The following is a 23,882-nucleotide window of genomic DNA, read 5'->3' as shown; positions in this document are numbered from 1 at the left end:
ATATTATATGATAAAGTTTTTTTATGACACATTCAAGGTGCTAAACTATACGAGTTGGAAAAACTGACCACCCACAAAAGGCACAGAAGTGAAGCTTCCATCAAGATTTGCAATTTTGCACTTCTTGGCGACTGCTGCTCTGCGCTATTGGCCGCCACACATTGACGAGGTCACATTATTTTCACATTCAGACGAATGTGAAATGTACTTTGGGTATTTACACAGGTTGCATCTCAACCAAGTGAACTTCTCATCTTTTTACATGCCATCGCTACGTTTTTATGCAGCTGGCTGTGTGACTCGTGTGAGTAGGTGGATACCTACTTTACTGAAATTTAATTATAAATTCCCAGATTCGAAAAAATATTTCAGAAAAATACATGGTTAGTTGAATCTTTTCAGGACTAAGGAACAATTTTATTCTATTAAGCGGCTTTTCAACATGAGCTTCTACAAAAACGCTTTGAATAAAATAACAGAAACAACCTCGTTACAGCTAAGCCGTGTTACGTAGCTTGGGCTCAACTAGGCGTAAAGAAGAATATACCTGAGCATTCAGCTATCCTATGAAATATTTTAAAATTTAAATCAAAGGAAATGTTCCAAAATATATTTAATTAAACTATCTAGTTATTTAGTCTACCTAGGGTTCCATACCTCAAAAGGAAAAACAAAACCCTTATAGGATCACTTTGTTGTCTATCTGTCTGTCTGTCTGTCTGTCCGTCTGAATGAATCGACGTGAATCATTTCCACCGAGTCAGCTCTACAAGATGTTCCTCTATAATTAATTATTACTTACTTACATAGTTTATAGATACATTTTGAAATGTAACTGATGTTTTGGACATGTTGACGTGATTTATGAAGTTATAGTTTAAACTTTAAATAAGTAGGTAGGTACTTAGGTAGAATGCTTTCATTACGAAACAGACTGTTCTATCATATTGTTGAAACATTGTTGAGGAGTTTGTTGAGGATAGGCACCTAAGTATTCCGATACATGGTAGAAAATTTTAATTTTCAAATTTTTCCCAATTTACTTATCTACATTTGAATGTTACAGTCTTGTTAACAGACGGAACAGGATTAAAAATCAAGAAGTAAAAGTTCGGATTTTAAGGTTTATTTATGTAAAGTTAGCCTTCTAATTAGTGCGCGGCGGACGTTAACTGGGAGTTGGCTCAGCGAGGATTATAAAACCTGCTGTTAAGTAGATACCTACTATATTATTTATAAAAAAAAATTCATCACGCCTAGCGCCTTAAGGACTTTACATTGAGAAAGATCACGGGGAAATGTATTGAGGTACATACTACATACCTAGGTTTTAGTACTTGCTCTGTATAAAATACTAGCTTTTATCCGCGACTTTGTCCGCGGTAGGTATATTTAGTTCATAGTCTATAATGTTATTTCTGGATAAAGTAGCTTTCTTATAGTGAAAGAGTTATTAAAATCGGTTCAGTAGTTTTAGAGTTTATTGATTACACACATATAAACGAATCCTTCCTCTTTATAAAATTATTATTATAATAGTTTGTATAGGTAAATACCTAGATAGGAAAACTTCAACTTCGCTGAAACTTCCGATTTACAGAGGGGCAAACCCCTCCAGGTGATATTCCGTACGCGAAAAATATATCGCGCGAATAAAATTCGCGAGAATCGTTGTGCGGGCTAAGCCTTTAGACAACAGCCGGCGAGCCTACGAGCCCACGAACTAGACTGTCAGCTGGCCGACTCGTCAACAATGAAGGCACGCACAAGATTTCAAGCCCTGAACCACTAGAATAGGTTTACCCAGTATATACTTAAATAATAATATATTAGTGGATTTCTACTTAATGGTTATAATTCACAGCCTACTGAAACGTCGAGCTATAAATTGATTAAGATCTAATTTATGTAGAACCCTATTAGCAGCGGTTAGGCTGGATGACATAGTTACTGGTTATTACTCTCGAACTATGCCCATTTCGCATAACCTGGCATTCTCAGCTCTCCAATCAAGTGGGTAATGTTCCGCAGCTATTGTTAATTGGCAAAAACTTTGACGGTTACCATAAAAAAACCGTCTGAAGAACTTAAACTTTTTAACTTTTCATGTCCAGGGTTCTCTCAAAACTATACGCGTTTTTTTATAGCTTTAAAATAGCTGTGACTGTGGCAGACATACAGACGGGTTGACAGACTAGATGAAACTATACGGATCCCTAAAACTGAAGTTCAAGTTTATTTATGACAACTATGAAATGCGTAGGTAAAATGCTTCCGCTCAGGGCGTCTGAGCCCGCGCCCGTGTCTCGATGGAAGTTACTGCTTCTGAAATGAAATATCCTCGAAATATCCTTACGGTGATAGAACCCAACCAAAGTGACCACAGAGGATACCTATTATTGTAACAATAAAGGGAAATTGGAGCTTTCAACTTGAAACTTTTTAAGTTGAACCCTTAAGGTCTTAACTACTTAGGTCCTATACCGAGAAAAATGTTCTCTATTAAAACGCAAACCTGCCCATATTACTTATTTAACTAAAGTGTTTCTTTGTTGGTTTGTCTTTCAATCATGCCGCAAGGCAGCAATAGATTGATATAATTATTTTTTGAATACCTAAAGATTAACATGTTACTTTTTAATTCGAAAATTCAAAGGTTTTCCACGGGATTTTTAAACCTAATAAGAGGTCGAGGGCATCATCTACTTAGTGTAATATTTTACTGTTATTTTTCGGAGACTCGTTCCTACCTGCCGGATGCGTTTCAAGGCTTTTGTTCTTTTGTACTCTCCCCTTCGTCCTTCCCTCAAAAACCCACTCAAGTCACACTTTAAGCTACGAGTATAAAGGTACCGCAGCCTTCCTATCAAGAATAATATCCCGTCAAAAAATAAAAACATTATTATATTTTATTTTAAAATTTCGTACAAGTATACTTTCTAGTGTAGATTATATTATGTACTATGAACCACCGTGATAGCCTAGTGGTAAGAAGTCGCCTCACATTCGAAAGGTCGGGGGTTCAATCTCGGGCACTTACTTATAACTTTTCGGAGTTAGTAGGTGCGTTTAAAAAAATAAAATAATATCACTTGCTATGACGGTGAAGGAAAATATGGTTAGGACACCTACATGCCTGAGAGTTCTTCATAATGTTCTCAAAGATAGTGAAGTCTGTTAATCCGCACTGGCCAGGCAGCGTGGTGAAGTATGGCCAAAAAAACCCTTCTCATTCTCAGTAGTGGGCTGGCGATGGGTTGATGATGATGGTCATAATAATAAATTGATAGTGAGGAGTTGCACCGGCTTTAGGTACTGAGGAATAAACTCCAGAACCGGACCACTTTATGCCAACTTTGCTAACGTATGCGAAATTGCGAATTATTAGCCAAGCCAATATTTATTACATAAACATAGTAATAATGTTAAGTTCTTTTATTTCCTGATGTTAAAATTATATTTTATTTGGCAAATTCCTTGTCTCAGGAATTTACCAATTTTGCTCAAATAATAATTAATTATAATTCTTGGGATTATGGAATACAGTAGTATGTAATATTAAGAACTGTTAAAATCTGTTCCTAACTAATATATTTTATTTAAACAAACAAATAAATACGTACCTACCTACCTACTTTAGGCTAGTACTTAATAATTCAGATGGTATAATCTCATATAACTCATTAATAGTTTACTAAGCTGGCTCATTTAGCGCAGACTGTTCAGCTAACTGTTCAGCAGGGCAATGCAACTTAAAACGACCTTGCTATTATACTAATCTTACCCGTATCTTCTGTACATATTGAGACCAAAACAATGACATTTTACTAATATTATCTGTGCCTTGCGCTATATTGTCAAATAGCAGTTGACATATTGACAGTGACACTGACAGCACAGACCATGACAGCTTGACCGTCTTGTAGTGTTTTTACATTTAAGAATTTTACCCTATTTTAGGGTGAAAATATGGCTAATATTAGGTAAAGTTTCGGGCTTTTTTGACATTGTGACGCTTGACAAGGATTTAGAGTAACTTGAGGTAAAATCGAAGTTTTGGGATGGGGGGGTCTTTATACCCTCTTTGTATGATATAATATTTTGTATTTTTTTTTTAATTCATCAAAGGCCAAAGTGAATTGGTTGAAAGGGCTAGAAAAGAGCAGATTGATAAAGTTTTACAATATTTTGCATTACATTAACTACCATTCGGTAGCGTATTTTTAAAGTATAGTTACTAAGTAGCGAGGTATTAGGTAACTAGGTGTATGAGACTTTCTTCATCACAAGACTCTAGATTTGGGATCTACGATGATAATAATTACTTAGAGGTATCCTAAATTAGGGTATTTATGTAAATTTTTATGGTACATAATGTAGGGTAAATTGCCTACAGCAATTTAGGGTCAAACCAAAATTGTAACAGGAAACACTGCTATCTTGTCAAATCATCAAAATCAAATGTCAAATTCTGAAAACAAAAAAAAATGGACGCTTTCCAAGTTTGCACGATATTTTCTTGATTTTTTGTTAAATATGGAGAATAAATTGATTATTGTGTAGTATTTTAAAATCTTATGCAATAAACTTGCGTTAGTTGTTCAAGATGTGCGACAGTGATGACCCGAACGACCACAGTCGGTCCGGCATGGACTTGACTGGGTTCCTGTTTGGTAATATCGATGAAAGCGGCCAGCTTGAGGACGATGGGCTATTGGATGGCGATTCCAAGCGAATGTTGTCTTCACTAACCCGCTTGGGCCTTGGTTCTATGTTATCGGAGGTATTGGAGGAGGAAGAACCGATTCAGGATGATGAAGAGAAAGGTAAAGATCTTCTTCTAACCTAATTTATAGCTTGAAAAATTGGTAACAAACAGAAGGATCACAAATTAGTGTACTGCTAAATGATTTGTAGTCAATGTGAGGGTTTTTATGTAAAAAAATTATTCTTGTTAGATTGTTCTGGGCCTATGGTTATACTAGTAATGGATCTCTGGCTCCGGCACAACCTAGCCGGTGCCTAGTCTATTATAAATCAACCCTTTACTAACTCAGAGTAATTGAAAAATATCCATTGTCATCAAAATATTTTTTATTATTTTCAGATTATGCCCAAAAGAGTCCATCCGCTGTTGATTTTTTTGATATTGATGATGCAGCAGAAGATGAAAAGGTAATATACACAGAGGTACACATCACGTTATTTACAAATATATTTTAACTCACTTGTATGTTTTTTTGAATAAATTAATATGACGTTTATGTTTTTTTTATTCTATGATAGTTTAATACCTAGTATTCACATTTAGATCACTTAATTTAGTCTGAATGTAATGTAGTCTTTTGTAGTATTTTGAAACTTCAAGATCACAAAGCTGCATCTTAGTAGTAGTTTGAAACTAAATTGTACCAAACTAGATGCTAGATCTTAAAAGCTTGAATTTCACTGAGAAAAGCACATCCAACTAAACAAAAATATGTGCTAACTTATTATATTAAGATATCAAGATATGAACTAAACTAGTTTATCACTTTGGAGTGCATACTTTTCACATGAAGCAACATTCTTGCAACTTCTTCCCATGGAGTATAGATTCTTTGTGCTAGGACATTATTTTCTAACAACTATAGTGTAACCCTATAGTAAATAAACTGCCAATATACATACACTTACTTCTCTATAACGTAAGAAATTGGTCAGCCTCATAAGAGATAGAGAAAATCTGCAAATAACCAAAGACAAAGATTTCTAATTATGTGACTTACTGAAATAAGTCTAGATTTTTCTCATAATTTATAAGTACATTTTAAACTGGGTTATGAATATTTTGATTTGTTTGGGCACGGGTCATTTGACTAACATAAGCACCTAGCACAATATTTTTCTAACTAACGTTATTGTTTTTGTGTTAACACCAAAAGGAGATAGAGTGCAATATAGAGTCTAACAATAAATGGGAAACTGAGTCTGATTCAAAAAATGAGACGAGTGTCCAAGAAAATAATGCAGTGGATGTAGATATTAAAAGCGATTGTCCACAGACTGATGAAAAATGGAAAGAGGATTATGAGAATGAATCGGAACAACGTAACAATGATGAAGGTTATGAGGGTGATATGGAAGGTGACGGAGAACTTATGCCACCACCATCTACTGTGCCGTAAGTGACAATGTTATTCAATCTTTATTTGATTAATATTGAAGTTAGTTTAAATTAATTTAGCCACAGATTATTCTAAACTGATCCAAGGTTTACACAAAATTAATATACCATCTGACCTTTAGAACCTCTTTAGGATAATATTTTAGCCCAGGTTTAGAAAAAATATTCGATTAATTATTGTCAGTAATTTTAATCAGCATAATATAATGGCTCTACATGCTAGCCAAAGCATGGAAGTATATATATTAGGGATATTATGTCCAAATATGGTTTGTTAACCGACATGCAATAATTAATGTTGCGAATAGCAACTAGTCTTTCTAGTTTTCTTGTTGATTCTGGTTATTAAACCACACCAACTTATTACCTAATGTAAAATAGTACCTGTAAATTGAAAATTGCATTGATTTCTTGTTTGTCAGAATAACGATTATAAATATGCATGCAGATATAAATATGCAGATTTTTGCCTTTTAGGAAACCTAAAACTGATAGACCTAAGAAATTGGACACTCCACTGGCAGCTATGCTGCCCTCTAAATATGCAAATGTAGATGTTACCGAGTTGTTCCCAGACTTTAGGCCTGATAAAGTAAGTATGACACATTTAGTACCTACTAATATATTAGTACATAATTAATAAATAGTAGACTACCTATATACATTATAAATGCAAAAAAGTGTTTGTTTGTTGGTGTGTCCTTTAATCCCCGCAAGGGTCTATCTACATAACGTTTGTTGACGTAGTATTGTATGTAGTATTGTATCTGTAATCATCAGTACTATCTGGGTATAATCTTTTATAACAAAATTCCTCAGCCAATTTTGGACTTGCCTTTACACAGGTTCAAAAAATCTATTAAAAGCTCCTGAGAAAAGCATATTTATACTATCGAAGATTATGTATATGATAAAAAAGCGTGGATTTGACCTGCAATTCGCTCCAGCAATGCGCAGGACTTCAATTGCTTTTATACATGGCATAATATTGTATATCAAATCTTTGAAAAGAGCAACCGCCGAGTTTCTTGCTGGTTCTTCTCGGTAGGAAAGGCATTCCGAACCAGTGGTAGATGCTTTTGACGATTCAAAAGAACTTGTAAAAGTCTAATTGAATAAAAATATTTTTGAATTTGAATTTGAATATCCTCTGTACCTACCTATTCGTTTTTGCTAGCGTTCTAATTACATCCTACATACCAAATCTATAGTCATACCTATAATCATAATAAGAAGTTCTATTAAAATATAAGTAATTTGCTTATTTTATCTTAAATTTTCAATTTTACAGGTATTGTTATTCTCCCGTCTATTTGGGCCCGGCAAGCTGTCTAGTTTGCCACAAATCTGGCGCGGTGTACGGAGGCGTAGACGCCGAAAACGCAGTGGCAGTACGGGTAGCGACACACCACAGGCGTCTGAGCTGCAAGAAGTTCAATATGCTAGTGACGATGAAGAGAAATTTCTTAAGTAAGTGTTGTCTGTTATTTATATGGACCTGGCAGGCTATTTAGTTTACCACAAATAGTAAATGACTAGCTGATGCCCGCGACTTCGTTCCCGTGGATATAGGGTTTTAAAAATCCCGTGGGAACTCATTGATTTTCCGGGATAAAAAATAATATATGTGTTAATCCAATCCAAAACCTTTTTTTTAATCCAAAAGATTTTAGATTTTTGCGTGAAAGAGGAACAAATATCTATACATCTATCCATCCAAATGTATGGATGTATAACTTTCGCGTTTATAATATTAGTAGGATAATATGGCCAACAATGGCTTAAAAGATGTTTGAATGCTGTCACGAATTAATTTCGGAGTTTTTAATATTGTAAAAGTTTTTATAATAGCTTTGAAATGGGTTAGTGTTGCAATCTAATAAGAAAACATTAGATTTTGTGGAACAATAGATTTGGTTAAAGAAGAACTCATCTTAAATGGCACTAATAGCATAAAATAGTATGTTACAATTTACAGAGCAATTTTGATATGCGATAAATTATTTTTCATGTAAAATACAAACTAACTCCATTTGGAAATCAAGATTTTCATTATTTACTTGAAAATGGAAACGTTTTAGGCCTATGGAAGAAAACACTCAAGTAGCACAAGGCGAATCTAATTCGCAAAATTCAGGGGACAAATCGCAAAGACCAACGCCGGCACATTGGCGCTTCGGACCCGCACAGGCTTGGTATGATATGCTCAATGTGCCAGAGACGGGCGAAGGATTCGACTATGGATTTAAAGCAAAGGTAAGTAGGTACTTGTAGGCTGGGCTCACTTGATCATGTGACTCGAGAAATAAACTATTCAATATAGTAATAATAATAATAATATATATAATTATTTATAACTATTAAATATAGATGAATTACTAGAAAATGCCCGCGACTTCGTCCGCGTGAATTTAGGTTTTTAAAATCTCTTGGGAACTGTTTGATTTTCCGGCATAAAAAGTTGTCTATGTCCGTCCCCAGGATATAAGCTAACTCTGTACCTTTCGTCAGAATCGGTTTAACTTTTGGGCCGTGAAAAGGTAGCAGACTGATAGACAGACAGACCCAGATGAAAGCATAGAGGATAGCATTAATACCTATCAATTTATAGATTCTGTGCAACTGACTTAGCTACTATGAATCAACCTTCGGGTGCTTTAGCTACATGTTTATGAATAAGTAACATAATATTAAAAATAAACTAAAATTGACCTTGACTATACAATTTTTCAAAATGTATGGAATGCAAAACAGATTAGTGGACCATCATACTTTTATACTATTCCTTTAATTTTTGCCCTTTGAAATTATTAAATGACCTTCCTAAATTTTATCACAGGCACCATCTCCAGAAAGGGAAGACAAGCCAAAAGAAAAGCCTAGTGAAGGAGATCCTAACTCTGATAATAATGAAAATAGAGACAGTCCCGACAGTGGGTTTCCAGATGACGCGTTTCTTATGGTATCTCAATTGCAATGGGAAGATGACGTTATATGGGATGGCAGCGAGATTAAACAGAAGGTAAAAAGTTAATTTATATAATTTTTTTTAACCCCCGACCCAAAAAGAGGGGTGTTATAAGTTTGACGTGTGTATCTGTGTATCTGTGTATCTGTCTGTGGCATCGTAGCGCCTAAACGAATGAACCGATTTTAATTTTCCTTTTTTTTGTTTGAAAGGTGGCTTGATCGAGAGTGTTCTTAGCTATAATCCAAAAAAATTGGTTCAGCCGTTTAAAAGTTATCAGCTATTTTCTAGTTTTCTTGTAGAAAAGAAGGTTAGGTATATAACCCTTAGGTTCATAATATTCAAGTGTCAATTGACAAATATCAAGCTGTCAAGATGGACGTTGCCTAGATATACATAATTATTTATTTGAAAATGATTTGTCGGGGGTGTTGAAAATTTTTAATTTACACTTGTGTCTTGTTTATCTAAATGTTTAAAAAAGTTCTGTCTTACTTACTGATTGAAAATCATCAACGCCTATCCCAAACACTTGGACTGAGAAAGCTGAAATTTTGCACATACTCGTAGGTTCCCTTTATAATTTAGAAATTCAGACAAGAAATAAGGCTGGATTTTCTGTAATTCCCATTCCCATAGGAATAAAAAGGATTTAATTTTGAGCGGCGGGCAGTCATTAGTTTTTTTTTTTAACATTTCGTTGCCATTGGTCCTCAACGTTGTTTTTTCGTAATAAAAATCGTGAAGGTGACCAAACAACTGGAATGAAACAAATGTACTGATAAGACCATGGTAAAAAAGTTCGTAATAATGACGCTTTTTAACTTATTGCAGGTTCTAGCTCGCCTAAACAGTAAAAGCAACGCCGCAGGCTGGGTGCCCACGTCAGTCAGTAGAACTGCTCAACAGTTCTCTCATCCAAGACCGCAGCAACCCACGCCTTTGACGACCAAACCTGCCACGTAAGTAACCGCTCCGGCGAAATTGAACGTCACATTATCATCTTTTTTCGCCATGGTATTGCAGCGAATACTATTGCATAAGAGTATTTTTAGGGTTCCGTACCTCAAAAAGGTAAAACGGAACCCTTATAGGGTCACTTTATTGTCTGTCTGTCTGTCGTGTCTGTCCGTCCGTCCGTCTGTTTGTCTGCCCGTCGGTCAAGAAAACCTAGAGGGTACCTCATGTTGACCTAGAATCATGAAATTTGGCAGGTAGGTAGATCATATAGCACAAGTAAAGACAAAAATAATGTGTTCACGAAAATTTAATTCACTAAATCACATATAGATGGCGCAGGCCGTTATTAACTAGTAGAGTTCAAGATAAAGGTATTAGTTATATCTTGTACGATGGTACGGAACCCTTCGTCTGCGAGTTCCACTCGCACTTGACCGGTTTTCATAATATTAACCAGACTAACATCCCATTTAAAAATAAGTAAACTTCATTGTTAAAAACCTATTAGTCTGAGAACGTGTATTATATCTTCGTATCTAAACAAAACCCTGAAAACCAATTTTTTTCACGGATATAACTTTAAAAAAAATAACGAACTTTCATGCCAACATTACGGGGCTGGGGGTGGATTTCCTAAAAATTCTTTGCCATGTAAAAGAAGTCATCAAGTATTATTGGCCAAAATTAATTCTTTTAGAACAACCGCCTCATCAACCAACAACACAGGCACAACTTCTGCCGAAGGGGAAGACAATACTTGGTACAGCATATTCCCAGTAGAAAACGAGGAGCTTGTCTATGGAACCTGGGAGGACGAAGTCATATGGGATGCTGAGAACATGACCAAAATACCCAAACCCAAAATACTTACTTTGGATCCAAATGATGAGAACATTATCTTGGGTATTCCAGATGATGTCGATCCGTCGAAGATAACCAGAGGTAAAGCTAATACCCTATACTATTTGTAACTACTCGTATATGTTACTGTACTACTTGCAGGATTATAGCTCGTTCACACAGGCTGCGTAAGCGTAGACCTAGCGCGTACCATTGCATTGTAATGTATGGAACTATATGAAACATGGCACACCGCTTACGTAAAGCGTGGACGAATGCGTAACCCGGGTTTACGCGCGTCACCACGCACGTTTCACGTGAACGCAATTAGTGTGAATCGGCCTTTATGGTTAAACTTAAGGTGTAAATAAATTCTGTTCGCGCAGTGTATCGTGGTGCAACAGAAGGCGATCAGCAAACTACTCAGCCGTAGACGGTATGTGATACGGACGGCAGAGGCGTTTTCCGATTCGTTGATAGATAGGTGTCGTTGCGCTCGTGTCAGTGGTTTTTTTATTCTGATATAAGTTAGCCATTGACTGCAATCTCACCAGGTGGTAAGTGATGATGCAGTCTAAGGTGGAAGAGGGTTAACCTGAGAGGGGAGTGGAAGTTTTTGTTAAACCCATATCCCTTTGGATTCTACATCGTACCGGAACGCTAAATCGCTTGGCGGCACAGCTTTGCCGGTAGTATGGTAACTAGCCACGGCCGAAGCCTCCCACCAGACAAAGGATTTTAGGTGGTGCACTTTAGGGAAAGCTATTGTGAATAGGCATTACTATTTCTTAAAAATCATAAAATATGTGCTTGTTTTTGTCCATTATGACTTACTACAGGTATAATTAATACAGCTGCTAAGTTGCTTTTCTACCGTGCATTTCAGTGGAGAAAAAAAATGTACTTCTCCCCATTTTTTTATTTCTTTTACTTATTGTAATATTGTAATTTAGAACGAGGTCCAGCACCAAAAGTAAAGATCCCACATCCACACGTAAAGAAATCAAAAATTTTGCTGGGCAAAGCGGGTGTGATCAACGTGTTGCAGGAAGACGCGCCGCCGCCTCCGCCTAAATCGCCTGATCGGGACCCTTTTAATATTTCCAATGACGTGTGAGTAATGTATAGAAATTTTTAACCCCCGACCCAAAAAGAGGGGTGTTATAAGTTTGACGTGTGTATCTGTGTAATCTGTCTGTGGTATCGTAGCTCCTAAACGAATTAACCGATTTTAATTTAGTTTTTTTTAAGGCGGCTTGATCGAGAGTGTTCTTAGCTATAATCCAAGGAAATCAGTTCAGCCGTTTGAAAGTTATCAGCGTAGCAAGAATTTATCTTTTACTTTTGCTCTAAAGTCTAAAGAATAAAAATCTGATTCTTTATACATTTTTATCAGTAGCTATACCTACTATTTTCTCCATAACTAAGAAAAAGAATTTTTTAGATTCTATCAACCGAAATCCCAAAATCCTCGACTTAAAGTCGGCGGAGGTCAACTCATACAGCACAGTACACCAGTAGTGGAACTTCGGGCTCCTTTCATACAAACCCACATGGGGCCGGCTCGACTGCGCACCTTCCATCGACCAGCTATGAGGAAACTGTCGTATGGGCCGCTGGCTGCCCCGGGACCACATCCGGTTCAACCTTTGTTGAAGCATATTAGGAAGAAGGCTAAGGTTTGTATATTTTTTAACCCCTGACCCAAAAAGAGGGGTGTTATAAGTTTGAAGTGTGTATCTGTCTGTGGGATCGTAGCTCCTAAACTAATGAACTGATTTTAATTTAGTTTTTTTTTGAAAGGTGGCTTGATCGAGAGTATTCTTAGCTATAATCCAAGAAAAACAGTTCAGCCGTTTGAAAGTTATCAGTTCTTTTCTAGTTACTGTCGGGGGTGTTATAAATTTTTAATTTACACTTGTTATACTGAGTTGTGGGAAGCTTTTCAATTGGTTTTTAAGTCTTGAAGTTTTTAAGTTCCAAATATGCGTTTGTCACAGTATGATGCTCACTCGTTTCATCTAGGTGTCCAAGTATACATGAAAGTCATACTATATTCGTTTCTCCAGATATGCTTGTCTTAAATGTAAAATGCGTCTGGTAGACTTTTCTCTTGCCCTTTCGTATTGGTATTAGTAGAAGAACAATAGTGGTTGCTTCTACAGGTATACAAAAATCGTTTGGTCTAACCGCAAGATAACGTCCTACAACCGTCATTATTCTGCCATTGTTTGTTTGTTAGCTATATTTAACTGTCCACAGCAACGTGAATCGGAACGTCTGGCTTCTGGTGGTGGAGACGTATTCTTCATGCGGACTCCTGAAGATCTGAGCGGTAGGGATGGAGAACTGATCCTCGTGGAGTTCTGTGAAGAACATCCACCCCTCATCAGCCAAGTTGGCATGTGTTCCAAGATCAAGAACTATTATAAGAGAACCGCTACCAAGGTAAGCTACTTTACTTGGGATGTGGAGATGTAAGTCTAAAATCATTTCAAATAATTTTACAAGTAGTTTGTTCTAAAGTATTAATAAGTTTTTTAAAAATGTCGCAACACCAAAAGTTCATTTACGTTGTCAAAATAGCGTGTATCTCGCTCTTGATTATGTCTCGCTCGTAAATGCGGATTGAAATAGCATGTTCTCACTTGTAACTGCCAAATAACATGCTCAATAAAGCTTATTTAATATTTCCTAGGATAATGGACCCAAGCCATTGAAATATGGAGAAATAGCGTATGCACATACATCTCCGTTCCTTGGGATTTTGCCACCGGGAGCGACACAGTCAGTCGTTGAAAACAACATGTATCGCGCGCCTATCTACGAGCATACGTTACCTCAGACCGACTTTCTAGTTATACGGACTAGGTAAGCATCATGTTAATGATATTAATATCATTAATGATATCATCATAAAAATATACCAATATTTCCTATTTTTTACAGTATTTTGATTACACGTGTTCCAGTTCGTATCAGAAACGTTGAGCAAAACCTCATATGAGTAGATAGGATGTCGACCACATATTAATATTATACTATGTAACAAACTATAGTTCAAGACAGGCAATCGGGGTGGGGACGCCCCGCACACCCGCACAGCCCCCGTGCTATCCCGCAATGGATTAGCGCGGGGACTGCGCCAGTCGACTTACCTCATACCCCGATAGCCATGTCAACCCGTCGCAAACTATAGGTATCTTCTCTGAAAGTTTTTTTTTTTTTTGATTGCGTGATAGACCTTTTCTTCATGACAATCATGGTGAGTTCTAGGTTAGATCGCGCTTGCCTAGAAGATGCCTATTCCTTTTTTATTCCATTCACTCTTGTTTTGAAGTTATTTAGGTTATTCGTGGCAGGAAACACTGATGCCAAGGGCATACAAACAAATAAAGTATAATTTGAAAATGTACGAAGAGTAGCAGTAAAACGATAGTGGATAGTGTGAATTGATATTTTATTTCCAGACAAGCATATTATATCCGCGAGGTAGATGCCGTATTCGTGGCCGGCCAGGAGTGCCCTCTGTATGAGGTGCCAGGACCAAATTCAAAAAGGGCTAACAATTTTGTTCGAGACTTTTTGCAGGTGTGTAGAAATTTTCAAAAACCGGCAAGTGCTAGTCGGACTCGCACTTGAAGGGTTCCGTACTATAAGTACAAGAAATAACCTATTTTTTCATTTTTATGGCGGCCATTTTGAACTTTTTATTATTGTTATAGCCGCAATGGAAATACACATTCTGTGAAAACTTCAACTCTACCCATTACGGTTTACGAGATAGAGCCCGAAGACGGACGGATGAACAGATATAATAGGGTTTAGTAATAGGGTCCCACTAGCACGCATCGGGTACGGAACCCTAAAACGTTTTTTTTTATCTATAGACTAGCGCTACCTGTATTGAAACCTGCTGTCAAAACTGAACTTCATACCGCGCTTGCCTAAAATATGCCTATATTCGTTCTTGACTTTGAAAGTATCTATATTAATAGTGGAGGGAGGAATTGAAGCCGAAAGTTTATAGTTTTGAAGGAACCATGCATGGTTACTAGCAACCCTCAACCAAAACCAATAGTCTGCTTTTGTTGTTGCATTGAATATTTTTGGTATTTTTTAGGTATTCATATATAGGCTTTTCTGGAAATCTCGCGGGAACCCTCGGCGAATAAAGATGGACGACATTAAGAGAGCATTCCCGTCTCACTCGGAAAGTTCGATTCGTAAACGTCTGAAGTTATGCGCTGATTTCAAGCGCACTGGAGAAGATTCAAATTGGTATGTATTTCTTAAGAAAATGGCTAACTAATTGGTACTCTATCGACGAACGTATGTTTTCCGTTATAACTTATTTCCGTAGATAGTAAGTAGTACTGAAAACATAGCTTCGTTTATGATTGGTTGGTTACTCAAAATGGTGAAAAATGTTTATGATTTCAACGGAGTATCGTTCAAATCATAAACATTTTTACGTTGTTTTTTACGTTTGTGATAGTAATCATAAACGTAAAAAACAGTCGTACAAAGTAAAAAGCAATACAAAAAGCTAAATATTTTATAAAAAGACATTGTGGCTAGCTCTGTTGTAAACAATATCTAAGCTAGACCAAAATGACAGGTCCGTGTGGATATGGACAGCACTAGATTTACAGGTGATTTTAATCTATCTGTAATCTGTACATAATCAACGTTGTTAATAGCCAAAAAGTTCATACAATTTTTGAAAAATAACAATGTTGCTATGTAGTTTATCTGCCGATTACAGAAAGATGGCATTAATAATATAATAATAATAATAATCGTTTTATTTAAAGCAACTATGGCTCAATTTGTTAGCTCAATTTGTTATTAAACCTGTCAAATTAGTATAAAAGTAATTGTGCAGAATAGAGTTAGTCACATCAGGCCTTATTTTGCTAATTTGATTCGATTAACCATTATTTCTTTATGTGCCTCTCCATTACTGAAGGTCAGCAGTCAGTTGTTTAAACTTCTCTTTGTCCATGGCTAGGCGGAATAGTTCCGATTAACCATAAAAACCCCCTAATTAAGAACAATTATTTTAACTAGGTGGGTAATAAAACCTGACTTCCGCTTGCCATCGGAAGAGGAAATCCGCGCGATGGTATCACCAGAGCAGTGCTGTGCGTACTTCAGCATGGCGGCGGCCGAGCAGCGGTTGAAGGACGCGGGCTATGGGGAAAAGTTCATCTTTACTCCTCAGGAGGATGATGACGAGGAACTACAACTCAAGATGGATGATGAGGTATTTATGATCCATACGCGTCGATTTATAGGTTATCCCGAAGGATTTATTCTCTTCGGCTCTTGAATACCTGCTTTATGCACCGTATTCCTCATTGCTGAGGGTTGTAACCCTTTAGATTATTCACATAATGGTACGAGTTTTCTATTCCAAGAAAACTTTTTCGAGTTCGTTGCTCATACAACTACTAATTTTTTTTTTTTGACATGAACGATTGTGTATTATGGTGGAAGCGACGGGCCTGCCCGCGAAATTCAATTTTAATTTGGTTTTTCGCAATTTGTAAACTAATACGACAACGTAGGCTTATGGTATTTTAATTGCGACAATGGCAGTATCATCCTCACAGGTTTATATAAAAATCTTTACTTGAAAGGGTCCAGTTTAAGAAATTAATTGTAGTATCGACTAATTTGTGAGAATAGATGCTATTATTCCCAGGTCAAAGTCGCCCCATGGAACACAACCCGTGCCTACATCCAAGCAATGCGTGGTAAATGCCTTCTTCAATTAACTGGACCCGCCGACCCCACGGGTTGCGGCGAAGGGTTCTCCTACGTGCGGGTTCCCAACAAGCCCACGCAACAACCCAACGAGGAACAGCAACCTAAGAGAACGGTTACGGGAACTGATGCGGACTTGAGAAGGCTGAGCTTGAATAATGCTAAAGCTTTGTTGAGGAAGTTTGGCGTACCTGAGGAAGAGGTAAAATGCAATTTATAATAGAATAGCTGATGCCCGCGACTTCGTCTGCGTGGATTTAATTTTTCAAAATCCCGTGAGAACTCTTTGATTTTCCGAGATAAAATGTGTTAACCCAGGGTATAATCTATCTTCGTTTCAAATTTCAGCCAAATCCGTCCAGTAGCTTTTACGTGAAAGAGTAACAAACATACACACACACACACATACAAACTTTCGCGTTTATAATATTAGTGTGATTGTTGTTGGATTTAAACTCTTAGTCTGATGAAATGATTAGCTAAGTTTCCAGCAATAGATGTAAAATGATAATGAAAGTTTAACATTATCAAGCCATCTTTAGGAATAGAAATAGATAGATTTTTGTATTCAAATATACTTTTACAAGTACTTTTAAATCGTCAAGTGCATCTACCACTGCCTCGAAATGTCTTTTCTATGGTGAAGAACCAGCAAGAAACTCGGCGGTTGACCAAGAAACTCGACGGTTGGTTACTTTAGCGGCGATAGGTTGAGATTATAATGATGATGTATTAATATCCACACACTGTTTGTTCACTTTTTGTCTCATATTTGCGTACTCAATACGCAAATATAAGTCAAAAAGTGAACAACCTTCTAAATACATTCTTATTTCAACTCAATTGTTAAACGTCCAAAACCTGCTAATAAACATGCCTTTTTTCATACAGATTAAAAAGTTATCCCGATGGGAAGTTATCGACGTGGTGCGAACATTGTCTACGGAAAAAGCAAAGGCCGGTGAAGAGGGAATGACTAAATTCTCGAGAGGGAACAGATTCTCCATCGCTGAACATCAAGAAAGGTAAATACAATCTAGTAGCTCTTTTAAGCTGTAAGTAGCTGACAATATTGTGTTATAGGATAGCTAAAAATATGAATGCCACGAGCAGCGTTTTCCAGTATCGGAAATTCTTAGTCCTAATGTCCTAGCGCAATTCTAAGGTAAACTCAAATTTTGATTTTATCATGAAGCCTCAGTTGTAATGTACTAGCTATATTACTATAGATTTTTTGTAAAATAATTTGTACAATGCAGTGGTGATAGGGGTAATGGTAATGGTAATAAGGAGACCAGTAGGAGAACTAGAGTGATTGAGACAGCTCAGCGCGGGGGGTTGTGAAGCTGAGATGGTAATGGCCACATATTTCGAAAAACTGATGGATGTTGGGTTTCCAAAGTCTCTACAAGAGACCTATGTCTCGCTATGAATGCCGTCTATTGGTTGATAATGATGACGATGAATGGTAATTAGTAGTTTTGACTTTTGATTCCGTGTTCAGGTACAAAGAAGAATGTCAGCGTATATTTGAGTTACAAAACCGCGTGTTGACAAGCACTGAAGTATTGAGTACAGACGAGGCTGAGAGTTCAGTCAGTGAGGAGTCCGATTTGGAGGAGATGGGCAAAAACATTGAGAACATGCTTGCTAATAAGAAGACTACTGAACAGGTAAGAGTAATAAATACATGGGCAGTTTTTTTTAACCCCCAACCCAAAAAGAGGGGTGTTATAAGTTTGACGTGTGTATCTGTGTATCTGTCTTTGGCATCGTAGTGCCTAAACGAATGAACCGATTTTAATTTAGTTTTTTTTTGTTTGACAGGTGGCTTGATCGAGAGTGTTCTTAGCATCGATGGTTCTTAGCTATCATCCAAGAAAATCGGTTCAGCCGTTTGAAAGTTATCAGCTTTTTTCTAGTTACTCTAACCTTCACTTGTGTTATAAATTTTTAATTTACACTTGTTAATTTATAGACTAGCGCTTGGCTGCAATCAGACTGGTGGCAAGTGATGATACAGCCTAAGATAGAGCGCGCTTGCCTAGAAAATGTCTATTCACTCTTGACTTGAAGGTACCCATATTATAATTGGAGGGTAAAACTGATGCTGGAAGGGCGTTCCATATCCTATCGGTTCGTATAAGGAATGATCAATGAGGTGGCAAATCGCTTCGTAGAAATTCGAAACTCAAGCAAATTATAAGAATAATTTCAGTTTTCTTATCATATTTTTTTGTGTCTAAAGTTATCCATGGAACGAGAGGAAGCAGAAAGAGCTGAGTTGAGGAAAATGATTTTGGGGCAGTCTGAGAAGAAACCGCAAATCAACCAATCAGACCAACAACAATCATCAAATCAAGGTATTGTAAAGACAATTATTTCTAATCTATACTTTGTTCAGGGAGTCGAGCTAATATAAGGCACTCTCTAGGTTGGTGGGACAGCATGATAGAAAAGTCCATAGATATAATGAATCTTGATCTATATTAAACGTATACTTCTATTTTAGCAGGTCGAGTCCTACGTATAGTCCGTACGTTTAGAAACGCGTCAGGTCAACGCTACACTCGCGTGGAGTTAGTAAGAAAAGCGGCAGTCATAGAAGCCTACACAAAGATACGCTCGACTAAAGACGACGCGTTCATAAGACAGTTCGCTACCATGGACGAGACCCAAAAGGAAGAGATGAAGAGAGAAAAGAGAAGAATTCAGGAGCAGTTGCGGCGTATCAAGAGGAATCAGGAAAGAGAAAGACTAGCTGGAAATGTTGGTGTTTTGGGAGTCAGTACTACTCCTTTGGGGGATAGTAAGTATAACTCATTTATGAAATAGATACTCTTGACCAGTTACGATTTGTAAGAATATCTCTCTCTCTGCTTCCTTAAACGACTCTAACATTATGCATGTATGTATATTGTATATACTTAATTGTACCACAAAACAATAATGACAGGTAACAAAAAAGAAAACTTAAAATGAATTAATGGGAATGAACTTAAATTAATGAGATAATGGTCGGATTTTTTTTTGGATAGTGGTGATGATTTTGCGGCGTAACTTTAACAAGATACTTTTGACAGTTTTGACACTTTTAAAGACAGTTTTTTTATTTCTTTTTTAGGTATGGTTACTTCAACGATGTCAGATTTAGGGTCTCCGTCGCCCGGTTTGATACCTTTGGGCCAAATCAAACAGGAGCCAGATCTTCACACACCTTCAAGGAGACGTGCTAAGCTAAAGACCGATTTGAAATTGAAAGTACGCATTATTTGTATTAATTTATATTCTAAAACACGTACAAACACGTTTTATGTACAGGATTGATTATAAAAAGATAGTCTCTTTATTCGTTTATGCGCTATTTTTACCTGACTATGGTAAAGCTAAAAGGAAGGGTTATGATTTTAGTAGTCTATGTATGTATGTAGGTTTGTATTTATGTGTGTTCCACCGTAGCGCCTAAACTACTGAGCCGATTTTGATGAATGAGGTGTCAATAGATTCGTTAAAAAGTTTTCATGTTCCGCAATATGTTGAGATGATAGTTCGAAGCATTTTGCCAGTAAAAATAAATAGATATATAGGTTGATTTTAGGGCTACTTTAGCGAGATAAAAACGATAATATTTATAAGTTAAAATACGTGTTTGGTGTAACCTTAAAGCGCGTAACGCATTGAAAGCGGGAGCGTTCAGTCGAATTTTTTAGATTCTTAGCCGAACTAAAACTCACACTCTTTTCACAGTGTGGAGCATGCGGTCAAGTCGGCCATATGAGGACGAACAAAGCGTGTCCGCTATACACGGGCGGAGGTGCCGTGTCGCCCGAGCACGACGAACCGCCGCCCGAACCGGACGACCTCGACCTGGGATATGTCGAGGGAACCAAACTCACTCTACCGTCCAAGATCATCAAGGTAAGTGCCGCAAAATTCGTCGATGTCATCTCAAATGCTTTTTTTTCTAACGTATTTATAAGCCTTGGGTGGTTCGGGATTTGTAAAAACTTCAAGGTTGCCTCAACGACATGCTGATTTTTACACAAACGAAATTATAGAGACATTTTTTATGCATCTACCACTCGTTCGGAATACCTATCCTACCGAGAAGAACTAGCAAGAACTATAGAAAAATATTATGCTCTTATAAAAGTAATTGCATTCTCGCGCATTGCTTGAGCGAGCTGCAAGAAGCCAAAAAGAATATTAGCCATGTTAATCATGACTAACATTAACCTTCCCCCTCCAACTAAGCATAAAGCTCGTGCAAGGAGTAGGTACGACAATAGTGCAACGGGTGGGGTTTGGACCGCCGACCTTTCGGATTTCAGTCCGCACCTTTAACCGTTGAGCTATTGAGGCTGTATTGAACTGGCCCTAACTTGTCAATTTCTGACAGCAATCAGCGGAAGACTTCAAACGTCGCAGAGGAAGCCATCGCGGAGAGTTCCGAGCGGCGGGTCGCAACAGACGCCGTGGTACCGCGAGCGAGTCCTGTGACTATCTCGTCAAGAGACCTGCGGAGAGACGCAGGACGGACCCGCTAGTGACTCTCTCGTCACTGCTGGAGGACGTGTTGAATACCATGCGGCATTTGCCAGATGTGCAGCCGTTCTTGTTCCCGGTTAATCCCAAGGTATGTTACTCTTACCCAAGGTATGTAAAGTATATATACATACTTTATTTTTTAGTTCTGATGTAAATAAATTAAAGTTGAAATGACGCTATTCTGTCAAATTTTGTATACGTGACACAGCGTATATCGTAACAAGTAGTCCAATCTGACGAGGCGTATAATTGCGTAGTGTACATAAACAGATCTCAGCGGATTTCTGCAGGGTTTGTGTATTTTATCCTTAGTTGGTGACCTGCGCAAACCGCCGTTTTTTTTAATCTCTTGTCACTATAACAAGATGCGGCTGCTTCCTCTGACGTATGAGATTATGAGAGAGATGTTTTTATTATTTTAAAATTCAAAATATATAATAATATATGAATGGTCTAATGTGCGATTTTTTGAAAGGAACAGAACAGTCCAATTTTTCCCTATGTTAATCTTGGTATTCTATATTACTACATTGAGCCCTCATTACTTTGTTGCAACATGCTGCGTTTGCTGTATTTTATCACATACGTGGTATACTTTATCAAACAAACGAACTACCTTTCAACAACAAGGTGCGAAAAGATCAATCTTTCCTCCCATGTGACAGCTGGTGGCAGACTACTACCGCATCGTATCCCGGCCTATGGACCTGCAGACCATCAGGGACAATCTGCGGCAGAAACACTATCAAAGTCGTGAGGAATTTCTGGCCGATGTCAACCAAATTGTTGAAAACTCCAACCTGTATAATGGTAAGGATGATATCACACTCCAATATGCCATTGTATTAAGTTCCATATTCAAAATGGCTGCAGTTCGGATTTGGACTATACGCAATTACTAATTCGAAACCGAGTTTAGTTCAAATATGTTCTCAATCCTTTTTGTTTATACAAATAATAGTAATTATGATTGTTGTAGTGCACAGCCGATCTAAGGATATAATAACGACAATATATTAACGATATATTACCCGATGTAAAAATTGAGAAACTGCCAGGAAATCTTTGGTTTATCCGCAGATTGCAAATATATGCGAAAATGAAGCTTAGATTTACTAATTTAATTAAAAAAAATATCATATCTGAAATGTCTTTATCCATAATGGTGATACTAAAATTGAAAATAATTTAGGTCCTACAAGTAGTCTGACAGTTGCTGCACAGCGTATGATGCAACGCTGTTTCGAGAAATTGGCCGAAAAGGAGGAACAGTTTATGAAGCTTGAAAAACAAATTAATCCACTACTCGATGACAATGACCAGGTAAATGGGAAATTATTTCATAGTCACAAACCAATCACAAACATGTTTTAAAAAAAAACATTCGAAATTCAGTTTGAAAACACAGTTCCGTTTGTGATTGGTTGGTGACTCAAAATGGTTAGCACCCACTGAGTTTTTTGCCTCTATCATTTGTATGATATTACGTAACAGCGAGAGCGCTATACTAACTTCTTCTCGCAGTTAGAGTACGACTGTTGCTTGCGACTTTGTCCGCTTTGAGTTTCTGATATCTCCTTGTAGTCCTTAAACTGCTTGTTGTAGCTCCAAAAAAGCATTAAGTAATTGACCTTTGTCTTTTTTGAAAAAAAAGAAAAGGCTTGAGAAAGGCATTTATTTTGAAATCAGATTTGACTGACACATACTAATATGGAGGTATATTTTCTATAGACTAAAGAAAACCTCTTTGAAATTAACTAAGATTTTTTAAAGTAATTAGTGACAAACGCATATTCGCATATTTTTTGAACATTTCGACATTTATTTGCACAGAACAAAATGCTAGTGGAGTTTGCTTGTAGGTTGCACTATCGTTTATCTTCGAGAACCTGTTGACAACCAAGCTGAAGATCATGCCGGAGGCGTGGCCCTTCCTGAAGCCTGTGAACAAGAAGCAGGTGAAAGATTACTACAACGTTATCAAGAAACCCATTGACATGGAGTCTATTGGCAAGAAAATTCAAGGTAAGAATTTATTTTAATATCTGTTAACTGTTTTACTTTGTATTATTTTGAATAGATCCTTGCAAGTTTTTTATCAAATAGAAATAAAATTATTATAAATTCCTGTGTTTGTTTGTATGTGCAATGTGCATGTGTGCGCGCGCGCGTTTTTGTGTTAAGATGTTAAGACTTCGACTTTTCATCTCCCGCATTCTTAGTATTTTGAGCTTTGGATGTACTCTAGTCTTGATATTTAAATATATTGTTTTAGCTCACAAGTACCACAGCCGTGCGGAATTCTTGCGGGACATACAGTTATTAGTGGATAATTGTCGTGCGTACAACGGTCCCAATTCCCAGTTCACACGACAAGCCGAAGCGGTGCTCAAAGTGACGCAGGAGGCTTTGGAAAAGGTATGGAATAAAAACTGAAAGTGTCAGGCATTCAAATATGTTTTGTGTAAACGGGACCCGATCGCGAGCACGAACCTTAAACTTTTATATGCGTCCTGCCGCAATCAAATTCACTTGCTTTAAAGGTAAGGAAAACATCGTGGGAAAACCTGCACGCCTGAGAGTTCTCCACAATGTTCTCAAAGGTGTAATGAAGTCTGCCAATCTGCA

The 23,882-nt window shown here is 37.2% G+C and overlaps 1 protein-coding gene across 3 annotated transcripts in view; it reads left to right on the top strand.

Annotated features, from left to right (window-relative positions):
- The first annotated feature begins 4,445 nt into the window (after positions 1–4,445).
- Positions 4,446–23,882, top strand: part of LOC123871592 (transcription initiation factor TFIID subunit 1) — a 27,716-nt gene continuing 8,279 nt past the window's right edge. The window contains exons 1-28 of one of the 3 annotated variants that reach the window (XM_045915473.1): positions 4,446–4,826; positions 5,108–5,175; positions 5,925–6,163; positions 6,644–6,758; positions 7,458–7,636; positions 8,248–8,422; positions 9,006–9,188; positions 9,969–10,096; positions 10,792–11,036; positions 11,888–12,047; positions 12,379–12,613; positions 13,197–13,382; positions 13,633–13,805; positions 14,405–14,525; positions 15,058–15,215; positions 16,008–16,203; positions 16,645–16,908; positions 17,598–17,731; positions 18,211–18,379; positions 18,955–19,069; positions 19,219–19,515; positions 19,831–19,967; positions 20,454–20,624; positions 21,106–21,342; positions 21,923–22,064; positions 22,447–22,577; positions 23,117–23,279; positions 23,530–23,672. In XM_045915473.1, the coding sequence (XP_045771429.1) occupies positions 4,607–4,826; positions 5,108–5,175; positions 5,925–6,163; positions 6,644–6,758; positions 7,458–7,636; positions 8,248–8,422; positions 9,006–9,188; positions 9,969–10,096; positions 10,792–11,036; positions 11,888–12,047; positions 12,379–12,613; positions 13,197–13,382; positions 13,633–13,805; positions 14,405–14,525; positions 15,058–15,215; positions 16,008–16,203; positions 16,645–16,908; positions 17,598–17,731; positions 18,211–18,379; positions 18,955–19,069; positions 19,219–19,515; positions 19,831–19,967; positions 20,454–20,624; positions 21,106–21,342; positions 21,923–22,064; positions 22,447–22,577; positions 23,117–23,279; positions 23,530–23,672 (4,884 nt within the window). In that variant the 5' untranslated portion in view covers positions 4,446–4,606. Of the gene's footprint in view, positions 4,827–5,107; positions 5,176–5,924; positions 6,164–6,643; positions 6,759–7,457; positions 7,637–8,247; positions 8,423–9,005; positions 9,189–9,968; positions 10,097–10,791; positions 11,037–11,887; positions 12,048–12,378; positions 12,614–13,196; positions 13,383–13,632; positions 13,806–14,404; positions 14,526–15,057; positions 15,216–16,007; positions 16,204–16,644; positions 16,909–17,597; positions 17,732–18,210; positions 18,380–18,954; positions 19,070–19,218; positions 19,516–19,830; positions 19,968–20,453; positions 20,625–21,105; positions 21,343–21,919; positions 22,065–22,446; positions 22,578–23,116; positions 23,280–23,529; positions 23,673–23,882 lie in introns of all 3 variants that reach the window. The other 2 variants (XM_045915472.1, XM_045915474.1) reach the window with 2 other exon arrangements.

This window comes from Maniola jurtina, chromosome 14 (assembly GCF_905333055.1).
Source record: "Maniola jurtina chromosome 14, ilManJurt1.1, whole genome shotgun sequence".
NCBI lineage: Eukaryota > Metazoa > Arthropoda > Insecta > Lepidoptera > Nymphalidae > Maniola > Maniola jurtina.
Note: the sequence above shows the minus strand (reverse complement) of the source record. Positions and strands in the feature narration are given on the sequence as shown.